The sequence below is a fragment of the Mytilus trossulus genome, chromosome 6, assembly GCF_036588685.1.
Source record: "Mytilus trossulus isolate FHL-02 chromosome 6, PNRI_Mtr1.1.1.hap1, whole genome shotgun sequence".
NCBI lineage: Eukaryota > Metazoa > Mollusca > Bivalvia > Mytilida > Mytilidae > Mytilus > Mytilus trossulus.
Window position 1 is genome coordinate 6,045,723 of NC_086378.1, and position 21,245 is coordinate 6,066,967.

The window sequence follows — 21,245 nt, forward strand, 5'->3', positions numbered from 1 at the left end:
CATCGGTAGTTGGTTTGTTAAAATTGTCATGTATAATTTGTGCTACTTCATTTTCTCGCCATCGGTAGTTGGTTTATTAAAATTGTCATGTTATCTCTGAATAATTTGTCCTATTCAAACATGATTTTCTGTTCTCTAACATATGTCTTGATATATATGCCCCGTGGTTGTTCAAAAAGTTGTATTGTTTCTAGATTTTCTTGAAGTTTATGACTTTATTTTTAAAAGATGTCTTTGGTATATACACAGATTTTTAACATCTAGTCGGTAATTTTTAAATGCACATACTGTAGAGTATTCAACATCTAGAGAGAAAAAAAACTTTAAACGCGGTGTTCTTTTTCTAGTTTAACATTTTAAGCGCTTGAACTGGCTTAATTTTTTTTTAATATTTGCAGGATTTGTTCAATGATCAGTGTTAGAAAGGTTGTCGAGTAAGATTTAAAACAAGAGGCTCATAAGAGCCAGAATCGCTTATAATTGTGTTTAGATATGATATTATTTTTTTTCCTTTCGTGAAATTATTTATGCTGTTTTCGTAAAAATTGATTTTGGTTTTTTGTGTGTTTTTGTGTGTGTGTTTGCACAGTTTAAAAACCTATATAGTTTGCAAGATCCTTACATTAATAAAAAAAAATATGATCATCAGTTAAGGACAGCAAGTCCCGTAAGGAGTCATCTATTTGCCCGTCGTATATATCTTTTTAAAAATAGCTGATCATATTTGATACTGAATCAACATAAGTCTTAAAGAACAAACCATAGAAAACCCCAATTAATTGCATATATCTTATCGTAATTACTCCTGGTCATTTTCAGTGGCGGATCCAGAACTTTTCATAAGGGGGGCCCGCTCCAGTCATGCTTCAGTGATTCCCTATATAATCAACCAAATTTTTCCCACGAAAAAGGGGGGGGCGGGCCCCCCAGGCCACCCTGGATCCGCCTATGATTTTGTGTGGAGGGACCCATTTTCACCGGTAAATATTCCAAAAACATCATATGTACCATTATGCACACAGTATCATGAGTTTGTACTTTTATTATTTTAATTTTAATCCAATTCATGTATGTATAATTTGATACGGACGGTCTAAATAGGAGAATAAAAAATATGTAGTGAGAAATCTGATTTTCCACCTTTGCAGTCAGATGCACATTATAAAAAAGTTCAGTCAAGTCTGCAAAAAAAATTTAATAACAAAAAAGATAAAACAAACAATCATAATGCGAGTCATTTGCAATGCGTAATACCTAATCACTGTATTTATACAAGATCATGTCAATAACTGATGCATACCTGTGGTATTTTGACAGGTAATATTAATGCGCAAATTCAGGTAGACAAAAAATAGTTCTCGGAACTATAGCATATACGTCCACACATTTAGATGCTTTGTTATAAAGGAACATTAAGATATATGTTATAAACAGTAGTATTATCAGTAATTCAAAAATTAAACCATTCTAATAAGTACATTTTATATTTGTATTTCAAAACATAGGTGAGCTGGCTTGGTTTGTAATGACCGCCATTATTGAAGAGAAACAGGAAGCGAACAAGAAATAGAATATTTATCTCAACAACGCTGTGTATCATCATGTCGAACATATTATTTACATTATTATTAGTTTTATCACTTGGTAAGTAAATTGCATTCTTTAAACATACACAAAAAACCTTCAGATTTCTAAATGATGTGTGATCAGTGCTGATGTTGACACTAAAAGTAACTGCTGTGTTTATTTCAAAATTTAACAAGAACATAGACTAGGTTCTGACACATACTGTTGTCTACTATTGATACTGAAGATAACTGTTGAGTTTGTAATTGAGCAATGAAAAATTTGATTGGAGTTGGCATAGATGATTTCAAGTGTTGACCAACAAGGGGAGATAATTCAAGTTATTGATGTTTCCAAGTGCTGTCTTATCCAGTTGAACGGCAAACGATTTAATGGCTTCTAAGTTCAAGACATTGGTCACGTGATAAAAGGTCAGAGTTTACGATTTTTTTGAAAACGTGCATGCCTCGTGGTTTTTGGACTCGTATCGTCTTATTTGAACTCGTACATTAATAAAAACCAAAGTGTTCAATTCTAGATTGAATAAGCTTTCTTATTTTATATAATTATAATAAAAAAGTATTGTTAAAATGTTATAAATTCACGATTGAAGTGAAACTTTTTTTCTGAAAATTTGCGTAGGTCCACGGAAACTTCGTAATAAATCCTTAAATAGGTTTGGTAACGTGTTGAGGGGTATAAAATATGAAGTAAAACCATTTTTTGCTCCTACTATTACAATATCAGATCACAAAAACCCCGGATACGCAATTGTGTCAGTTTATTCGTGGCGAAGTGGAGATCAAAGGGAGATAACTCGGTACGCGCATCGTATGATATTGCAAGTTCACAACAGTAAATTTGAGTAAAATTAATGATTGCAGATCTATTTCGACGAGTTCTTGAATACCTTTCAATATTCTATGTTCCTCTACTGTTGTAACATTAAAATAGCCATGGAAAGGTTGAATATGACATTTTTTTTCAAGTTCTTACAGGTTTTTGAACACTTCCATAGAAGACAATTACCTACATTTTATAACAGACTGACTTTTTCTTGACAAAATACTTGAACTTATTGTATATATATATTCTCAAACACCCTTTTGGTAGATAGAAGGATAGAAGGATACAAGATGGGTTTATCAGTCATTTGTCAGAAGAACCTGTGTTACAATAGATGCAGAAGCAGAAGATTACATTTAAACAAAAATATGGAAAAAGGGAAATAGTCTTCAAAATTGTGAGCATTTAATACCATAGATTGAAAATAAAATCAATCTGCAGTGGCCAGAAGTACATGTACAATTTTTGTTTTATAAAAGCTGATTTAAGATACAGTTGCAGATCTCAGGGAGTCTGGTGATTGGAACCTCATCTTTATGGAAGATTAATGTATTTGAATGGGATCATGCATATAGTTGGAACCACCTTTTTATCCTTGTTATTATGGTTGAGAATACCACCACTTATGTTTTAAATTTTCTGGATTCACCCTGAGATAAGAAACTACATAAGTTGTACAAGTTCTGTTGCTTGTCTTAATCTGACAAGAGAAAAAAATCTGAACATTCAAATCAAATTCAAAGACCCAGAAAGGGATTTAAAACATAATAATCAACACAAAGATAACTGAACAAAAGCAGCATTGCAATCATCTATCCTGCAGTTATCATAAATCCTATTATATGTAATATTTGAAGTTTTGCTTTATATTTTTTCTTCTTTCTTATATTTGAATTCAAAAGTCCTGCAACCAACTAACCAACTGTAAGTCCTTTCAATTAAATTATTGATTGGATGATAACCTAAGCTGACCAGTAAATAAAGTTTGAAAATGCTTTGATGAAATAAAATAGTGGTATGATGTCATTAGATATACTGAATGACTTTAAATTTAATCCAAGTTCACATTTACCTGCTCTAAAATGCAGTCAATTGGACTACAAAAACCTGAGACTATACTTCAATGTATAACATAGAGATTGTGGTCACCTCCCATGTTATAGTAGTCTCAGACAAAAACAAAACTGACTTAAAAACAGTATGTTTAGAATTTTATTGAAAAAGGACAACAATGGGAAATTTATTATTCTGATATATCAGAAATAATCTCATAGTATCAAAGCAGAATGTCAGTTCTTTTAATTGAGATAACCAGTTTAATCACATTATTTATTTTTATAAAAAAAACTCATATTTATCTGGATTTACAATCATTGACTGAGCTTGTCATCAACTCACTGACTTTAAATGCTTTTAAAAGTTAACCTGTCAATACTAAAATAAAGAAATGTGGTTAAGACAAGATACTTTATTCCACTGAATTAAACACTGTTATAGGGCATATGAAGAGCAAAGTAATGTACATGTATTACAATGATTTATATATACATGTGTATGTATATATAATGGAACAATTATGTTGATATTAATCAGATAAATATGAAGATAACCAACTTCATTCTTAGATTTTTAACCACAGCCAGTGCAGAGCCACACATGTATTTGAAAAGGCAATTAACAATTATATCTTCAATTAACTGGCAAATATTCCTAAAGGCCCAATTAAACAATATATGTACTCTATATATTGATAGTTTTCTGAGTTCAAACCATTTATTTTAAATTGCAACACTTTTCAATGCCTCTAGGTTTTCTTGAATGAAAAGCCAATAAGATTTGGCCCTTGTGCTGAACTTTTCAAATTTTTTACAACTTGTTATTATATTATTATTAAATTCTTTTCTTAAAAAAATTAACTTATAAAGGGGAAACTGACATTTATGATATAGTTGCCAATGAGATAACAGTCTGGACACTTATTATCAGAGTCCAAGTATCTTTTAGCAGTGACAGTTAAATTACAAGTCACTTTACATACATCAACAATCAATACATTCAATTGTTTTAAGGCAAATGAGGAAAATAAGAGTAACAATAGCTTTTGCCTTACTACATGCACAAGAGAATATTAGAAATTAAAATATAAATAAGTAAATATCAGAGGCAAAAAAGACAGGACTTAGCCACTGGACTCTTAGTAAAGTATGACTTATCCTTAGGGGAGTTGATGTATACTAGAAAAAATGATGTTGATGATTTGACCCCATCAATCAGCATTTTAGCATTACATTATTGTCAATTGCTATCTGCTCTATTTGTTCCAACCTGTTATGAGAGTCAAAACGTATACCTAGGGTGGGAATTAAACCCATGTACGTTCTTTTACTTTATTGTTCTTTGTGTACATAAAATGTACATGTACATGAAATATATCAAATGCAAAAAAATGCTGTAATGTATCATTACACTCTCATTAGTTAAGGACAAAGAAAAGGAAGTCCCTGCGCCGACCTAGACGTATTTCTTGAGTAAGATTTATTATATTACTCTTGAAAGTATAACACGATAAAGGTTATTGGTAAGTATATAGTAACATCAACGTGTAATTCAGGTAAACAAACTGTCAAACATAAACAATCTACCACGTGTTTGTCTGCTGTGCTTGAATTCAAAACGACCCATCAGGCTTATTTACACGAATTGTTGCTCAATCAGACAGTTAAATATGTCCGTTTACCTTATGGGGTCTGTTAAGAATGGATTTGCTGTTATAAATTGTGTATGCATGGAAATATAAGGAAGATAACATTGATTTTTACCGTAACTTTTGAATTCACAACATTCCCAAGGTATCCCCACAAAACACATGGCTACTTTGTAACGACGGCTGGTAACGTGTAGCCACTTTCTAACGGCAAATGTAATTGGATGATATTTAAAGATCAATAATAAAATTGCTAATAAATGATTGGATACGAAATTGTGTCAGATTGTAAATAGGTGAAAAAATGTAAACATTGAAATCCGCCATCTTGACGTAGGAAACAAACTAATTTTCAGTCTTGGATTAAAGGACATTGCGCACATTGCCAGCGTATCATGCATAAACAGTCATCTGCAAATATATCTTTTAATTTGTATTTTACAATTACTTTTCTATGTTTTAGTTAATTTAATGTTTTAATTTACTACAGAATGGGACATCGTTCTCAAAGATGCCGTAGAAAAAATTATAGGTGGCGCTGTTTGTGGGCGTAAACATTTTACATACGGGTTCTTTTTTTGTCGACAAATTGACCTCTATCTGTCAGATTCAGGCGTTTGCCTTCCAACTGTATCATGACTGCTCAGTTCTTCATCAACTTGAATATGTGGAATCCATGACAAATCGCCCCCACTGACAAATCGCCCCACTTTTTCACAAACTTGCCCAACTTAAAAAAAAACGCCCCAACCAGGATAACCAAATCGCCCCACTTGTGAAGTGTGTTAAATCCGGTTAATATTACTCCTGCCAACTCGCCCCACTTAATGGAAAACTTTAAAAATCTAGATACATATTATTAACCAGGAGGAATTTAGTAATGCCAACTCGCCCCACTTATGGAAAAAGATATTATCCCGTTGTATATTTAAGTTAAATTCCATGAATATTACTCCTGCCAACTCGCCCCACTTAAAAGAAAATGATAATATCTAGATGAATATATTATTAACCAGGATGAATTAAGTAATGCCAACTCGTCCCACTTATGGAAAAAGATGTTATCCCGTTGTATATAAGTTAAATTCCGTGAATATTGCTCCTGCCAACTCCCCCCACCTAATGGAAAACGGTAAAATCTAGATAAATATATTATTAACCAAGATGAATTTAGTAATGCCAACTCGCCCCACTTATGGAAAAAGATGTTATCCCGTGGTATATAAGTTTAATTCTGTGTGTTGTTAGCAGAATAGTAGGGAAATTCTATTTGTGAGTTGCAACTGAGTTGGAGTCGGACAAACACTAAGCCTTGCAAATCATCTCCTATAAAAAATAAAATAATGTCTGTCAGACAGACACTTTTTACAGATAAATAAATTATGGGTAAAGTAATGCTTGTTTGATAAATATGAAATGCAAATAAAATTATTTGGGGGGCCAGTTTTTCAGTGGGTTGTTTGGCAATGCCGAACAAAAGAAATTTTATTTTAGGCCCAATGATATTATAAAGGATCGATGCTATAAACAGTTTCATATAAAAAAATGGGGGTTATGCCCTTGACTAAAAATAACCATGGAGGGAAACCCCCGTTTATTTACTTAATTGGGGATGAAATATCATGTTTTTTAGTATTTGATTGTAAAAATTAATTATTTCTAGCTCTCAATATGTGCACACCTTATCGCTATTTGTCTGCCATTACTGGATATCACACAGGTTCCCTGTTAAATTTTGACGTCATAAAACAAAATATCTGATACCACAATGGGATTGTTAAAGTGTCAAATGTTCAAGCAGCCAGGTCAGCCAGGATTAGCGATAAGGTGTATTAAAACAGGTAAAATGATTGAAATAATCTCAGAAATTAGTATAAATATACATGTTTTGAGGGGAGACAACATGGTTAACATCCTGTTTATTTGGCGGTGAAAATTTAAAACTTTTTTGCAGTCACTGTAGCTCTTTTCGGAGCAGGAGACTGTACTCTGAAACTAGATTTTTTTGAAAGGTCAGGTAAAAACCTATGAATTTCATCAGGTTCAGTGTTCTGCCAAGGATTTTTGGATAGCGCTGAGCCTGTGGTAAGCACGTGATTGTTAATTTTTGTAAATTTTTACAAAATGGTTTCTTCTGTAACTACTGGGTGAAATTCATTATAGATAGTCTAGACATGATAGAGATGATTGTAAGCAGCACATATTTTCAGTAAAGTAAGATCTACAAACACATCATCATCACCAAAACACAATTTTGTCATGAATCCATCTGTGTCCTTTGCTTAATATGCACATATTACCACATGTACCAAAGTGAGCGACACAGGCTCTTTAGGTCATCTAGTTGAATATTATGTAACTTATACACAATATTCATTACAACAAAACTCAATCAAGAACAAATTTGGGTAGCTTAGCATTTTAGTTCTTCACCCATGTTTCTGCACATGTATAATTTTATATGATATGCAAGCAGGGCCTCATCTGTGTCCCATGGATACATTCCTAGTTTATTTTAATTTAAGAAGGTGCAAAATAACCTTTGTAGATACACATTTTCTTATGAAAAAAAGAATTTACTTGACATTTCTAAATATGCTCATTTGATACATTTCAGGTGATTTTATATCTTCTCAAGATGTCAGCTTTGCTACTGCAGGACTTGTTAATTATAAACTACAAAAACTTAAATTTTCATGTAGTCCATCTGCTCAATCATTGTGGAATGGTATAACTCACATCACAATTTCACAGAATTCCTCATCAGGATTTCAGGATATTGTATCTGTTGTTTTTGACTTTAAGACTTTAAAAAACGTTACAATTTGGAAAAAGACAAGTTGGAGAAATCGTGCTACTATCATAAGAGAATATGTTGCTCCAGTAACAACGAACACAGGATTAGAATTTGATATCCCAGCTGAACAAGTACAATGTTCAGATGAAGGAACATATCGTTGCAAGATTATTGGTTCTTCCACCAACAATAACCAACCAATTGATATAGATAAATTTGGAACTGTTCAGTTAAGTGGTATGTATCGATGCGTTTTAACTTTCTTTTTTTTTTATTATTGTTTAGAGATATGGTTTGAGACAACTATGGATCAAAATGCATGATATTAATCTTAATGAAATTTTTTCAGAAGGTTCAATACAACAAAAGGAAGGTTGGGATTATATTTGGGGATGATGGTCCCAATCGTTAAGGAATAAGGGCCCAAACAAGCATTTTTGGCGGAAGAAGACTTCACGTCTTCTGAAGGCCTATGGTGCTGGCTGTAAAATCATTGAACCATTACTACCTCTGTAATCTGTAGGCTGTATCTGTTTCTGTGTATTACAATTTCATAACAACTTCCGATTCTTGACACTGATTTTTACACATGATGAAGCATCTGAATCATTTAATTTGTAAATAAGAATTGAAAAACGATCACTATCGGAAATATGTACCCTTTTATTTATGTAAATTATTATATGTCATCTCATCTGGGATCTCATTGGGGGGTTCTGTTCCCGTATCGCGCTTACTGTTTTGTCGATTCCCGTATCCCGCTTACACTATGTATGTAAGCAATTCTCATTTTTTGGTAATTTCCCATGTCCTGCTTAACTTCATTTCCTGTTTTTCACAGCACAACAATTTGACTTTCACATGTTATGCTTAAAAAAATCGGCAATCCTGCATTAGGCTTAGACCTCAATGAGACCCACCTCTTCTACATGAATGTTATTTGTTAACTTGTAACCAGATGTTTTTAATGTAGATGTTTGTAGTACACATGCATGAATTTGGTATTGGGTCAACTCACCCTGTTTATATGTTTGCCTTTGGTCTGTTTGTCCTGAGTTCTTTCTCCCATTTAGTATGTTTTCCTCGTGTTCATTCTATTTACTCTTATCACGGACGTTTTATAATACACCCTTGCATTTATTAAAAATATTAATATTAATGCTACTAGTATTGTTAAAATAACTCTAAACTTGTTTTTTGTGAAAATCATCTGTTCCTTATTTTATTCCTTGTTTTCAAAATTCAAATAGGGAACATACTTTATACTATATATTATAAATTGTATAAATAAACCAATTTTTCAAGACGTTTCGGCCATTGTTCAGTTCTTTATTTATCCTCTCAACTACATGGCTGACATTACATTCATATTTCCTTATTTTGTTCCCAAGGTAAGACAATCAAAAAGGGATGGTAAGAATTGTCTTTGGGAGTTATGGCTCAAACCATTAAAAATCAAGTAAAGTAAATAGCATAATTCAAAAGCAGTGTAAAGTTGGTAATTGAAACTCATTTTAATATCTCATCTAACTGCTCTTAAATTATGTACAATGTGTATTGGAAATTTGCCAAAAATTTTATTATTTTAAATAAATTCCATTGGAAATTTGCCAAAAACTTTAGTTTAATGAACTTCATTGGAAATTTGCCAATACAATGTATAAAATGTTGCATTGGAGTTATCTTTCTTTGTCAAGAATGGTAGTTAAATCATGTCTGTATGACATTTTATATTTTATGATGTATTAAAATGAGTAGATTTTGTTGAAAACTTCATAAGAAATTTGAATTGAGATCATTTTTGGAATAAGGGAAAGGGGGAGGTGAACAAAAATTGGTGGGGTTCAATTTTTCTTATTTCAGATTTCAGAAATGAAAAAGAAAATTACTTCAAATATCAAAGAATTAATATTCAACAGCATACTGAATTGCTCAAAAACAAAAACAAACCATTTTAAGTTCATAAGACCACATTCATTCTGTGTCGGAAACTTATGCTCTGTCAACTACATGTATTTAATCAAAATCCAAATTCAGAACTGTATGTAGTTTGAATGTTGTGTCCATACTAGCCCCAACTGTTCAGGGTTTGACCTCTTCAGTTGAATAAAGCTGCGTCCTGTGGATCATCTGGTTAATTATACAGCAGTTATTATTATGAGAATAGTACCCTAAAGACCATATTTCTTTTGCCTTTCTACAGCCAAATTTTTAAAAAGGTTTTGTGAAAGTTCTTTCTTTCATGCATGTAACATCTACTTATTCTTTGTATTTAGTGAAACCAACAGCTATTGATCAAATGACAGTCAGTCCACAACAACCAGAAGGAATTTATACTCCATATACCTTGGTGCAGTTGATGTGTACAGGAGAAGTTGGAAATCCTGCTCAATTTTTAAGATGGTGTTATAGGAGACCAACTGACCAAAGTTTTCTTGGTTGGTATGACAATACAAATATTGACCCTGGAACAGAATTCCTACAAGACTGCATGTACAGACGAACAAGTACTTTGAGATACAACGTATCAGCTGCTGACGAATACACAGAATTCCGATGTGAAACCGGTGGTGATTCTAATGTATGTAACCGTCCATCTTCAATATCAACTAATGTCACCATTTTTAGATGTGAGTTTTGTTTATTTTGATTGCTTATTTAACATGTAAATAGATGAGATATAGGAAGATGTGGTATGAGTGCCAATGAGACAACTCCATCCAAATACATGTAACAATTTATAAAAGTAAACCATTAAAGGCCAATTTGTGATCTTTAACAGTGAGCCTTGGCTCTCACTGAACAGCAAGCTATAAATGGCCCAAAAATTACTTGTGTTAAACCATTCAAACTGGCCTGGAATACCAACAGTCTTACCGGTATCTGTATTAAATATGAGAAACACTTATGAACCACATCAACAAACAACAACTACTGAACATCAGATTTCTGACTTAGGACAGGTGCAAACAATAGCAGTGGGATTAAAGCTTTTGATGATGCCAAACCTTTTCCCTTATCTGGAACAATAACATAACAACATAGAAATCCACTCTATAAAATATCAATTGGAATGGCTTAACTCAGTCCAAACAATCATAGCTGGTATTTAGACCAGATACAAGTAAAAGTTAAATAACAAAAATGTTTTCTTGTATTTTATGTGATAGGTAATTTATTTAAGAAGTAGAAAAAGTCCAAATTAATCATATATTAACTAATTCTTGGTCTTTGCATTGCTGAACATGCTGAAGTGGGATAGGATTTATGCTGTTTAATTTAAATTAAAAAAAATTACATTTAGAAAAATATATATGTAGTTATCAAAATAGATAATTTATCACAAGTTTGAAACACATAAAGTAAATTTGATTATAAAAGAATGTTACCTGTATTTTTTTCCAGATACGGCACCAACTCGAGACCCCCAAGGCCCTGGAGGTAGGTATTGGATAATTTCCTATGGTCAAATAATCTTAGTTGTAAAGGTTCTAGTCTATCCTTCTAATTTTTAAAAAACATATTCTACAAACATTCATATATAAAGAAATGTATCTTGAAAATAAAATGTTTATTGTAAAAATTGATTTCTGTGTAAAATTTTATGCATCTTTCTATTCATGTCTGACATGTCTGATTTCACTTTAATTTACATTGATAATTCATGATTAAAAAATCAACCATACCTTCATGTAAAAGAGTCATCATCTCATCAACAAATCGAATCCATCGAGTCAAAAGAGCAAAAAAAAAACTATTCGAGCAGTTTATAAAATAAATTCTAATTGTTAAATGTGGACACATGATAGCATTTTCAAGGTATTGTGTTATTATGCATTTGCTAAATAAATACACTGTGAAACCCTGTCTTTACTAGTTAGGCAAATTTAGGCATATAGTCATATGAATTTACTTCAGGGCCGGACATGTTTTAGAGAAACAACATGTCTTTTTAGTGCTAGAATGAATGAATCTTCATGTTGCAATTAAAACTCAAAATTAAAAGTTATGAATGTAATACTGTAAATTCAGAAATTATTGCATGGTTTTTATTATAGCCAATAATGGGATAGAGTTGTAAACGCAATAATTAATACTCGCATTTTGTAATGTTTATTAAGCAGGACTAATCTTAAGACAGTATAAAATTAAATCGCATTTAAGATTTAAATGTCAAAATCGCAATAATAAATGCACACAATAATTTCTGAATTTACAGTTATCATGAATATTTACATATATATATTTATTTTATTACACAGTGGAATTATGAAATTGATATCGTTTTTGAGAAATAAATTCTAATTGGTAAATGTGGACTCGTTTTTCCTTCTAGAAATGTCATCTTGTGAACTTAGCTTCTGCAATTTAATTGATCATTTATTTTTCATATTTTCTTTTTCCATTGATTTATTATAAAAATGAAAAGCTTCCTTTGTTGCTTATTATGCTTAAATAACAATGCAATTATAAGTTACAACTGTTTAGAAATAGATTGCCTTTGTTGTTTGAAGCTTAAAAATTATGTTTGAAGATCTAGATCGTAGTATTTAAAAAAATAATTGATGTTGCATTCTTTTTCAAAAACGGTACGTACAATAAACTTGTTTATGCTAAAATATATTAAATGTCAATGAAATTACTAATAAAGTGAGTGTTACGTGATAAATGAAACAATTGAGATTTGATAAAATAAAATTAAACTTGTCATGTTGTATATATAATTAACTGCTAAGAAAATTAGAAGAATTAAATTTTGTTAACTTTAGTTAGGGTTTTACTTTTGAAATACAGAAACTCCACAGTAAATACAATGTTTTATACATTATTCAGACACAGTTGATGCTGGAACAATTGCAGGAGCAATAATTGGATCATTCGTTGGAATCATACTCATCGTAGTTATTGTGTACTTTGTGGCCTTCAGAAAGAAGAACGAAGGAGAAACATGTATGTACTTTGTGATAAAATTTTTGAAGCCTTGAAGACATAAAATCATATGAAATAGAATGTTAGTTATTTTCACACATATTCATGTCAACAATGATTGGGAGGTCTATGGGCCATTGACATGATTGAAACTGAAATTATCATATCCTATTTAAACATATGAAAAGAGTTTAAGACAAATTTTTAGATAGAAAAAAGTAATTCAAGCATTATTCATGTATTCTGTTGCTAAAATTGCGTTAGTATATTATTATTGACTTTCCCTAGAATTATTTTTATGTGTATTTTATGCCCTTCTTACCATAAGGCATACATGGCATACACAAAGAATCTTTCTCTACCTTTAAGCATCTTAACTGGTTTAAAATTCAAACAATTTATCTTGTAAAAGTGTTCCCATATTCTATTGGTTTCAGCACATGGGACAAAAATATGTCCTAGTTCTGAAATAAGGCCAGAGTCTGGCAGAGTTCAGACACAACATACTAAAGCAACAGGTGAACACTGAATTAGGGCTATAAAGCTTTTGAATTGCATATATATACAGTGCTGAATTCTTAATTAACCTATAGCTGTACAATGTAACCTATGGGAGTGCAACCCGAGTATAAATCCCAATAACCGAAAATTATACCATAGCTATCCATGGTATAATTTTCACAATTATACCATGGTTTTGTTGTGTAAGGAATTCAAAAGAAATAAAAATGTCAAGACCTGACCCAGCCGCCTGAATTTTTGATAGAAACAACTAAGTTAGTGTGGGGACACTAAGCTAAACTGCCCGCTTTGCACCAGCTGAAATAAATGATTGCTTAGGGTGGGAATCGAACCCACATACACCAACTCTGTTGTCCTATATTTTAAATGAACCAAGATGTGCTCCTAGAACAAACCAAAAAGGTTTAAAAATATGTTGATTTTCGTTTATTAAATGGTAAACTTTCTATTGGCTCAACTGTACAGCTACATTTACATGAATCACATCTAACCATTTGTTTGGCAAGGAGGGTTAGTTTGTAGGGGTTGGGGGGGGGGGGACACAGGAATCACGCCCCTTTTTAAGAACTTTAAATATGGTAAACAAATTACCTATTTTAATTATATCGTCGCATGTCAATGAATTTAATCCGAGAACATTTTGAAATCCCATTTAATTAATGTATGCCATGGGCAAGGGTGGATAGGACCTTTATCGGGACTCCGGGATCGGGTTTTTTTTTTTAAGCTCGTAATTTCGGGATTGACCCTTTCAGGATCCAGGAAGTCTTTTTTTTTCGAATTTCGGGACCTCTGGATTTCGTGTTTTATAGCCCGGTATTTCGAGATTTGGTGTTTTAAAGCCCAGGATTGCGGGATCAGGACTCCTCTATCCTCCCTCATGGACTTCTGGTTTAAAGTTAAAAGTGGAATAATTCATACAAACTCTCAGACAAATTCTTGTGAAATTAATTTCCTCAAAATCATTAATATAAAAAAAATAAAACATTCGAACATTTTGAAAACAAATAATAAAATTTAAAAACCTACCCTTTGCAGTTCAATTGTACGTAAGTTTGCAGGGGATTGCAGCAATCTTCCAAAATATCAGAAATCTGTACTATAAAGTTCTTGTGTCCTCATCCAGAACATCTTAAACAGTTTTTTTTGTCACCACCGTGAAGATGCATCCATCGCTGTCGAAAAATCTTTTCAAACTGAATACCCGCTTTTTCTGAAGCCTGTGCTAGTTTTAAAAAGTAGGCGGAGCCTTAAGTGTAAATTCCGAAAAGTGTTATTCTACAGTTTCGTATTAAAATAATTTCGTTGTAAACAAACAAAAATATATGAAATACACAATTATTAACAGCGAAAGATACAATAGGTCAATAAAGTTATACCATAGCTTTTATTGAAACCCACGGCATTAACCTCACGAGACAAAGTGCCCTAAAAATAACACATAGTATTTATAATGATACAAGGCTAGGGTACCTGATGAGGATTTACGGCCTTGGTCAAAAATGACCTAAATGATATCCGAAACACCAGGTGCAGCTTTATCATTTTTACTTCACTGGAAATCGAAGACGTCAGTCTACTTGATTACCACACATCATTATAATCTTATAACCTCAGCTTATAACAGACACACAGCTTTCTAACAGTAATTATTTTACATAAGAAAGGTCAAATCAGGCTACGATGAAAATAACTACAAAATAAATGTATAGTTTACGCAATGCATTTTTGCAAAAAAAGTCTGTACAGGAAGCAATATATAATTCACTTATTGACAAAGGTATTAATATGTTTTGCTGGGATTGGTAATGGACATGAGTATTAATAAAAAGATATGAAATATCTATAACATATAAAATACAATCAGATCTTTGTGAAATGTCATCGTGAATCTTATTTTGTCAGGAAAGGGGATGTGGAAATGCTTAAGGGAAATAAATATTGAAAGTGTTGATACATCTTCATATCTCATTTGAGACTATTTTATTAGTGGAAGAAGACGTCAAGTCTTCTGAAGACTTAAGGGGCTGACCATTAGCATTGAGTCTCCGTATGCCGCATTCATTTCGTGTATTACAATTTCAAAACAACTTAAGATTCCTGACACCGATTTTTACACATGATTAGGCATCTGAATCATTTAATTTGTAAATTATGATTGTAAAACAATCACTATCGTAAATATGACCTTTTGATTTACGTAAATTATTAGATTTCATCTCATCCACATGAACGTTATTTGTTTACTTGTAACAGGATGTTTTAACTGTAGATATTTGTATTACGCATGCGTGAATTTGGTTTCGGGACAACTCGCCCTGTTTACAAGTTCGCCCTTGAAGTTACGAATTTGCAATCCTGCAGACAAGAAGATTTTGTTTTTATATTAATAAAAAGGATATATAAAGTGTTGTCTTTATTCATGGTTTTCCTTTGTCATGTGAATTAGATGCCCTTCGTAACATACATGTGAACCTCCCGACGGGAGTACACACTCCCGTTTTCAGGGGGTCTCCTCCCGTCCTCCCGTTTAAGAGAAAAAACTCATGAATGAAAATTTTCAGACGCCTTTTTTGATCATTTCTTACTACTGTACGGGTGTAATTGACACCTGTGTTAAATTTTACCTGAACATCAAAGAAGATGTATAATTATATGGCTTCACTTGACAGCTTGGGTGTCAAACATACGTAATCAACGATGTTTACCTCCGGCTTACTGCGGTTGTGTTATCAAAACGATGTGTATTGGGAATATTGAAATACTTTTTTGTTACTTCCCTTTGTTTTATCCTGTTTTCAGTTATTTTGCTTTTAAAAATGTAAATTGTAAAAAGACTATAAATGATTAATATTTTAATCAAATAATCATAAAAGGATGTTGATTAAATGAATTTAAATGATTTTGGACAAATAAAAAAATTAAAATTTTAAATTATTTTAGCAATCTAGACCTCCTTTCAAGGATTAAATTGAAGTTTATATCATAAATTTGTTTATTAATTAAATGTGCAACTAGACTAATAAAAGGTCTAGTAGTTAGATTAATTCCTAGTAAAATCTTTCAAATTTAAATTTGTAAATGTATAGTTAGTTCTTGTTTGAAGAAAAAAAATACATTTTAACGACAATGGAACAAAGCAGCCTGGGTAAGTGGGGCTGCTTTTATGGTAATTCAAGTTACCTTTTATTCACCTTCTTCCACTTCCGAGCTATCAGCTCTTTGATTTTGTTTCATGCCAAATTTAGACAAAAGTACATTGTAAAATCCCTGCTTAGCTTGAAAGTCAGTCTTGTCAAATATTTTTGGGAAGTTATGCTCTTTTGGGATGTAAATTATATGGATTAAAATTATCAGAGAATTCGATTCAGATATTCAACCTCAGGAACATTGCTTACCTACATGAACTTTGCATGTTGCTGGCATGATTTTGTATTGCATTGCTTGTCACTTCTGCAGACACAATTATATCATTTGAAGACCACACATTTGTTTATTGAGGTTTGTCAGGACATGTTATCAAAACAGACTGCACCAAATAGCCTCTAGTCTGATGCTCCAGACTAGTAAATATTGATATATGTCAAGATTTTATATAGCCATATAAGGACAAGTTTTGATAATTAGTTTCTGGACCAGTACATGTAAAGGTTTTTGACATCGGATTCAAGCATATTATCCAATCCCTGAACTTCAGGTTTCTATCTCAAAGACCATGGTAAATTGCAAATATTTTTCCACATAGTGAATACTTGATGGCTGTTTCAGTGTTCTTTAAATTTTGACTTGTAAGCATTAAAAATAACATTAGTTCTTTTCAGAGCATTTTACAGAAATGTATAACAAATCAATAAGATTTTTTTTCTATTTTTCAGATCGAACAAAAGAAGAAAACGGGTAAGATTTAATGTTGTTAGTAAACATATGGTGGTACATTTTTTTTTGTACTTCATTGTGAATACAGGCATATGAAAACACACATACATGTTTAGATTGAAAGTGTTTTAATATAACTATTGTAGGGGTTATATTGAAATCTGCAACAAAAAATCATTGCTCGTTTATTTTTATAATTATGGCATATTTATTCTTTTCATTTCTGGAATGTAAACTTTTGGGGTATTTTTATTGCAGTTCACTGTCTTATTTATTCTTAGAACACACATTAAAAAAAGAAATTATATAATTTTTTTATATTTCTATTTAAAGGGGGAAAAAAACATTAATTTTTTAGCTCACCTGGTCCGAAGGGCCAAGTGAGCTATTCTCATCACTTTGGGTCCGTCGTTGTTGTCTGTTAACTTTTACAAAAATCTTCTCCTCTGAAACTACTGGCCCTAATTAATTCAAACTTGGCCACAATCATCTTTGGGGTATTAAGTTAAAAAAATGTGTCCCGTGACCCAGCAATCCAACCAAGATGGCAAAAAATAGAACATAGGGGTAAAATGCAGTTTTTGGCTTATAACTCAAAAATCAAAGCATTTAGAGCAAATCTGACTGTGGTTGAATTTTAATCAGGTTTAGATATATCTGCTCTGACATTTTCAGAGAAATCAAACAATCCGTTGTTAGGTTGCTGCCCCTGAATTGGTAATTTTAAGGAAATTTTGCTGTTTTTTATAATTATCTTGAATATTATTATAAATAGAGATATTGTACAGCAAAGTAAGAACTTTAGAAAAATAAGTCTACATGACCAAAATGGTCAATTGACTTCCTAAGGAGTTATTGTCTTTTATAGTCAATTTTTAAACAATTTTCGTAAAATTCGTAAATTTTTACTAACATTTTCCACTGAAACTACTGGGGTAAGTTCATTATAGATAGAGATAATTGTAAGCAGCAAGAATGTACAGTACAAACACATCACCATCACCAAAACACAATTTTGTCATTAATCCATCTGGGTCCTGTGTTTAATATTCACATAGACCAAGGTGAGCGACAGAGGCTCTTTAGAGCCTCTAGTTTGGATAAACTGGTAACAGAAGAATGAGTTGATTTGAAGAATATTCACACTTATGTATTATGCCCGACTTGCTTTTAAAAAAATAATTATGTTTATTTTTTTGCTATTTTTAAGCAGAACTGGTAGTGCCCCAATAGATAATACTGTGTATAGTGTTCCCAACAAAGAACAAAGGCATGGAGATAGAGATAGAGTAAGTATAACACATTCTATACAAGAAAGTTTACTGCACTACTTTACGTCAGCTAAAGGTTTACCATTTGGAATAAGTACAGGGTTTTCAAATTTTATTAAAAGGGATAATTTCAGTAAGTTAAAACTGTAATTGATATAGTTTATAAAATTGTTGACTTATTTTTTGGCAACAGTTTTATTATTACTGTGATAAGATATTGTGAATTTATTCTAAACATCATAATAGAGCTGACAAGTTCTGCATTAACTTTCTGCATGTTTCAATACACACACTGTAGTGCTTTGGGTTACTGTAAAATAAAAATGGGCATGTAGGCAATTATTACACATTTTTATATTTAATTTCTTTATAATTTTATATTATTTATTTCTAAGAGTAGTTACAATGTATTTTTTGTTGAGTATGGGACACAATTCAAGCAAGCTCTGATCCTATATTCCATCATTGGTGTTGTCAAATATTAGAACCAGTGGGGGTTCAAGTATTTTTAGACATCACAACAGTAAATCTTGTTGCCCTTTGACAAGATTGTTACTGAGAAACACCTTCTAATTTGAAATGCCATCAATAATCTATTAAAATGGTATGAAAAGAACCAAATTTTAACAATATTTTGCTTTTTTATGGGTCTTAGTTTAACAGCCTTAACTTAATGGGTATTATATTGCATTTTTAATTTCACCATAAATTCCTGTCTAGTTTTTATTTGAATTTTTTATTTATATTTATGTATTCAATTTGATGTGGTTTGCTTTATTGGATGATTGATATTATTGTATGTGTATGTATACTGACTAGTACACTATATTACAGCACACAATGCTAGATATAGCTGTATAATTTATATTGTAAGTGAATGGTTTATATACATGTATGTGATATTACTTGTAATCTTGATCAGGCTTTTTTGGGGCCAATTTCTATAATAACCAAAAAGCATGCACAATACCTGATTGGTAAATCTATTTTAAAGTTATTTACTGTAAATATATTAAACATTTTTTTCAAAATGGACTATTTTTGGCTGTTTTCTCAAGCTCTTTTCCATTATTTTTATTTTTTTTGTCAAAACTGATATTTACTGCAAATGTGGTTTCAAATTATCATTTTATTTATTTGACCTTATATTTCTCTTTGATTAATATCAATAGCTAAAAAATTTTGAATTGCATGATTGCTTATTTTTGTTGCCATTTTGCATTGTTGTTTACATGACTTGTTATAAATGTTGGTATGTGTGCATGTTACTGCTCATAAGATTGGTGTTTAAGATTATTCAAAAGGAAAACTTATCAAGCATATTGCATGGCAGATATGAAATAAACAAGATTACCTCTGCTTTAACTTTAAGTTTGTCTCACGATATATTGCATTGTTATATCAGAACTTTATCAAGCACTGTTTTCTTACAGATTACAGTTGTAACAGGAGTAAGACATTTATTATTTATTAGTAGTCTCTTTTTTTTTCTTTAAAGGAATTAAAACGCTTAAACTTCAGGACATATTTATCTTTTATAGATCTTCGGGGTCTTGAAAGACCTTAAAATTGGGCAATCTTTCCCTAATCTATAAATTGATCTTTGAATAGGGTAGATCTGTGATTTCAGTAAGATTAGGCACAGCTATCAAAATCTTCACTGCACTGGGCAGAGCACTGTTGATTTTTGTTGCTTAGTCATTTTCCTCCTGACATATAATTGTCAAGTCTTATACATTTTGATCACTAAATTGATTGCTCCTAGCTAATGAACACCCCAAAATATTTTAAGAATTCATAAAAAAAATATGTTAAAATTGAATTTTTTACATATAAAATGAGAAAAATAGCTATTACTTTCAGTAAACATTAAGGGATAATGAAAATTTTTACAAAGCAAGAAGTTTCTAATTGATTCTAGTAAATGATGTATAGGCATTTATCTTGATTTACTGCTCTTTAAGGTAGATCACCAGTATATATTTTTTGAGACAGAATTTTTTTATAATTTGCCAAAATGAAGATTTTACTATGCTCTTTTCAAAACTTTAATAAAAAGTATGGGTCACCGTCCTATTTTTCAAGCTATGAGTCGTTGAAAATTGCCAAAATTTGGTTAGTTTGTTCATGAAAAAACACATTAGTATGCATAAAAAAAATTCTATGAGATAGAATTTTGAAATAAATTGCGAGAAGAAAGGTTTTATAATATGTTTTAAGAAAATAAAAAGAAAACATGGTGTCACCGAACTTGTTTTCTTGCTACAAGTAAATATAAAAAATTCCCCTATTAGCCCAGTATAAATTTTGTACTAAAAGAGTTATCTCCCCTTAAATGGCTCATTTGAAAAAAATGATTTTAAAACCAAAGAAAATGATGTTTGTTAAAATATTTTGTATAATACAATTAATTAACAAGTTGTCTTTAAATAGAAAAATTTTCTAACAATTAAATTGCAAATCTGTCTCCAAATTTGCAGATTTAGGCAAATAACTAGACCGATTTTGTACTGTGATTGTACAATCCAAGATGGCGGTATACCATCAATCTACCTTAAATAACATCCAGTGACAAATATTTTATGAATATTGAGGAATATGATAAACCTTTAAATTTCTGTAAATGGAGTTTATGAAATATATTTAGAAAATACATTAAATTTTAAGACAAAAACATCAATGTGTCTAAGGTCACGTTTTGATAAATATTCCAATTTTATCTGAAAGAAAAATC

At 31.3% G+C, this 21,245-nt stretch overlaps 1 protein-coding gene across 6 annotated transcripts in view; it reads left to right on the forward strand.

The window, feature by feature from the left end:
- Nucleotides 1-1,363: 1,363 nt before the first annotated feature.
- LOC134720658 (uncharacterized) overlaps nt 1,364-21,245 on the forward strand; it is a 30,244-nt gene continuing 10,362 nt past the window's right edge. Inside the window, exons 1-8 of one of the 6 annotated variants that reach the window (XM_063583053.1) lie at nt 1,364-1,644; nt 7,734-8,150; nt 10,190-10,543; nt 11,319-11,354; nt 12,747-12,863; nt 17,240-17,261; nt 18,454-18,529; nt 19,346-19,380. In XM_063583053.1, the coding sequence (XP_063439123.1) occupies nt 1,602-1,644; nt 7,734-8,150; nt 10,190-10,543; nt 11,319-11,354; nt 12,747-12,863; nt 17,240-17,261; nt 18,454-18,529; nt 19,346-19,372 (1,092 nt within the window). In that variant the 5' untranslated portion in view covers nt 1,364-1,601 and the 3' untranslated portion in view covers nt 19,373-19,380. Of the gene's footprint in view, nt 1,645-7,733; nt 8,151-10,189; nt 10,544-11,318; nt 11,355-12,746; nt 12,864-17,239; nt 17,262-18,450; nt 18,530-19,345; nt 19,381-21,245 lie in introns of all 6 variants that reach the window. The other 5 variants (XM_063583051.1, XM_063583050.1, XM_063583048.1 and 2 more) reach the window with 5 other exon arrangements.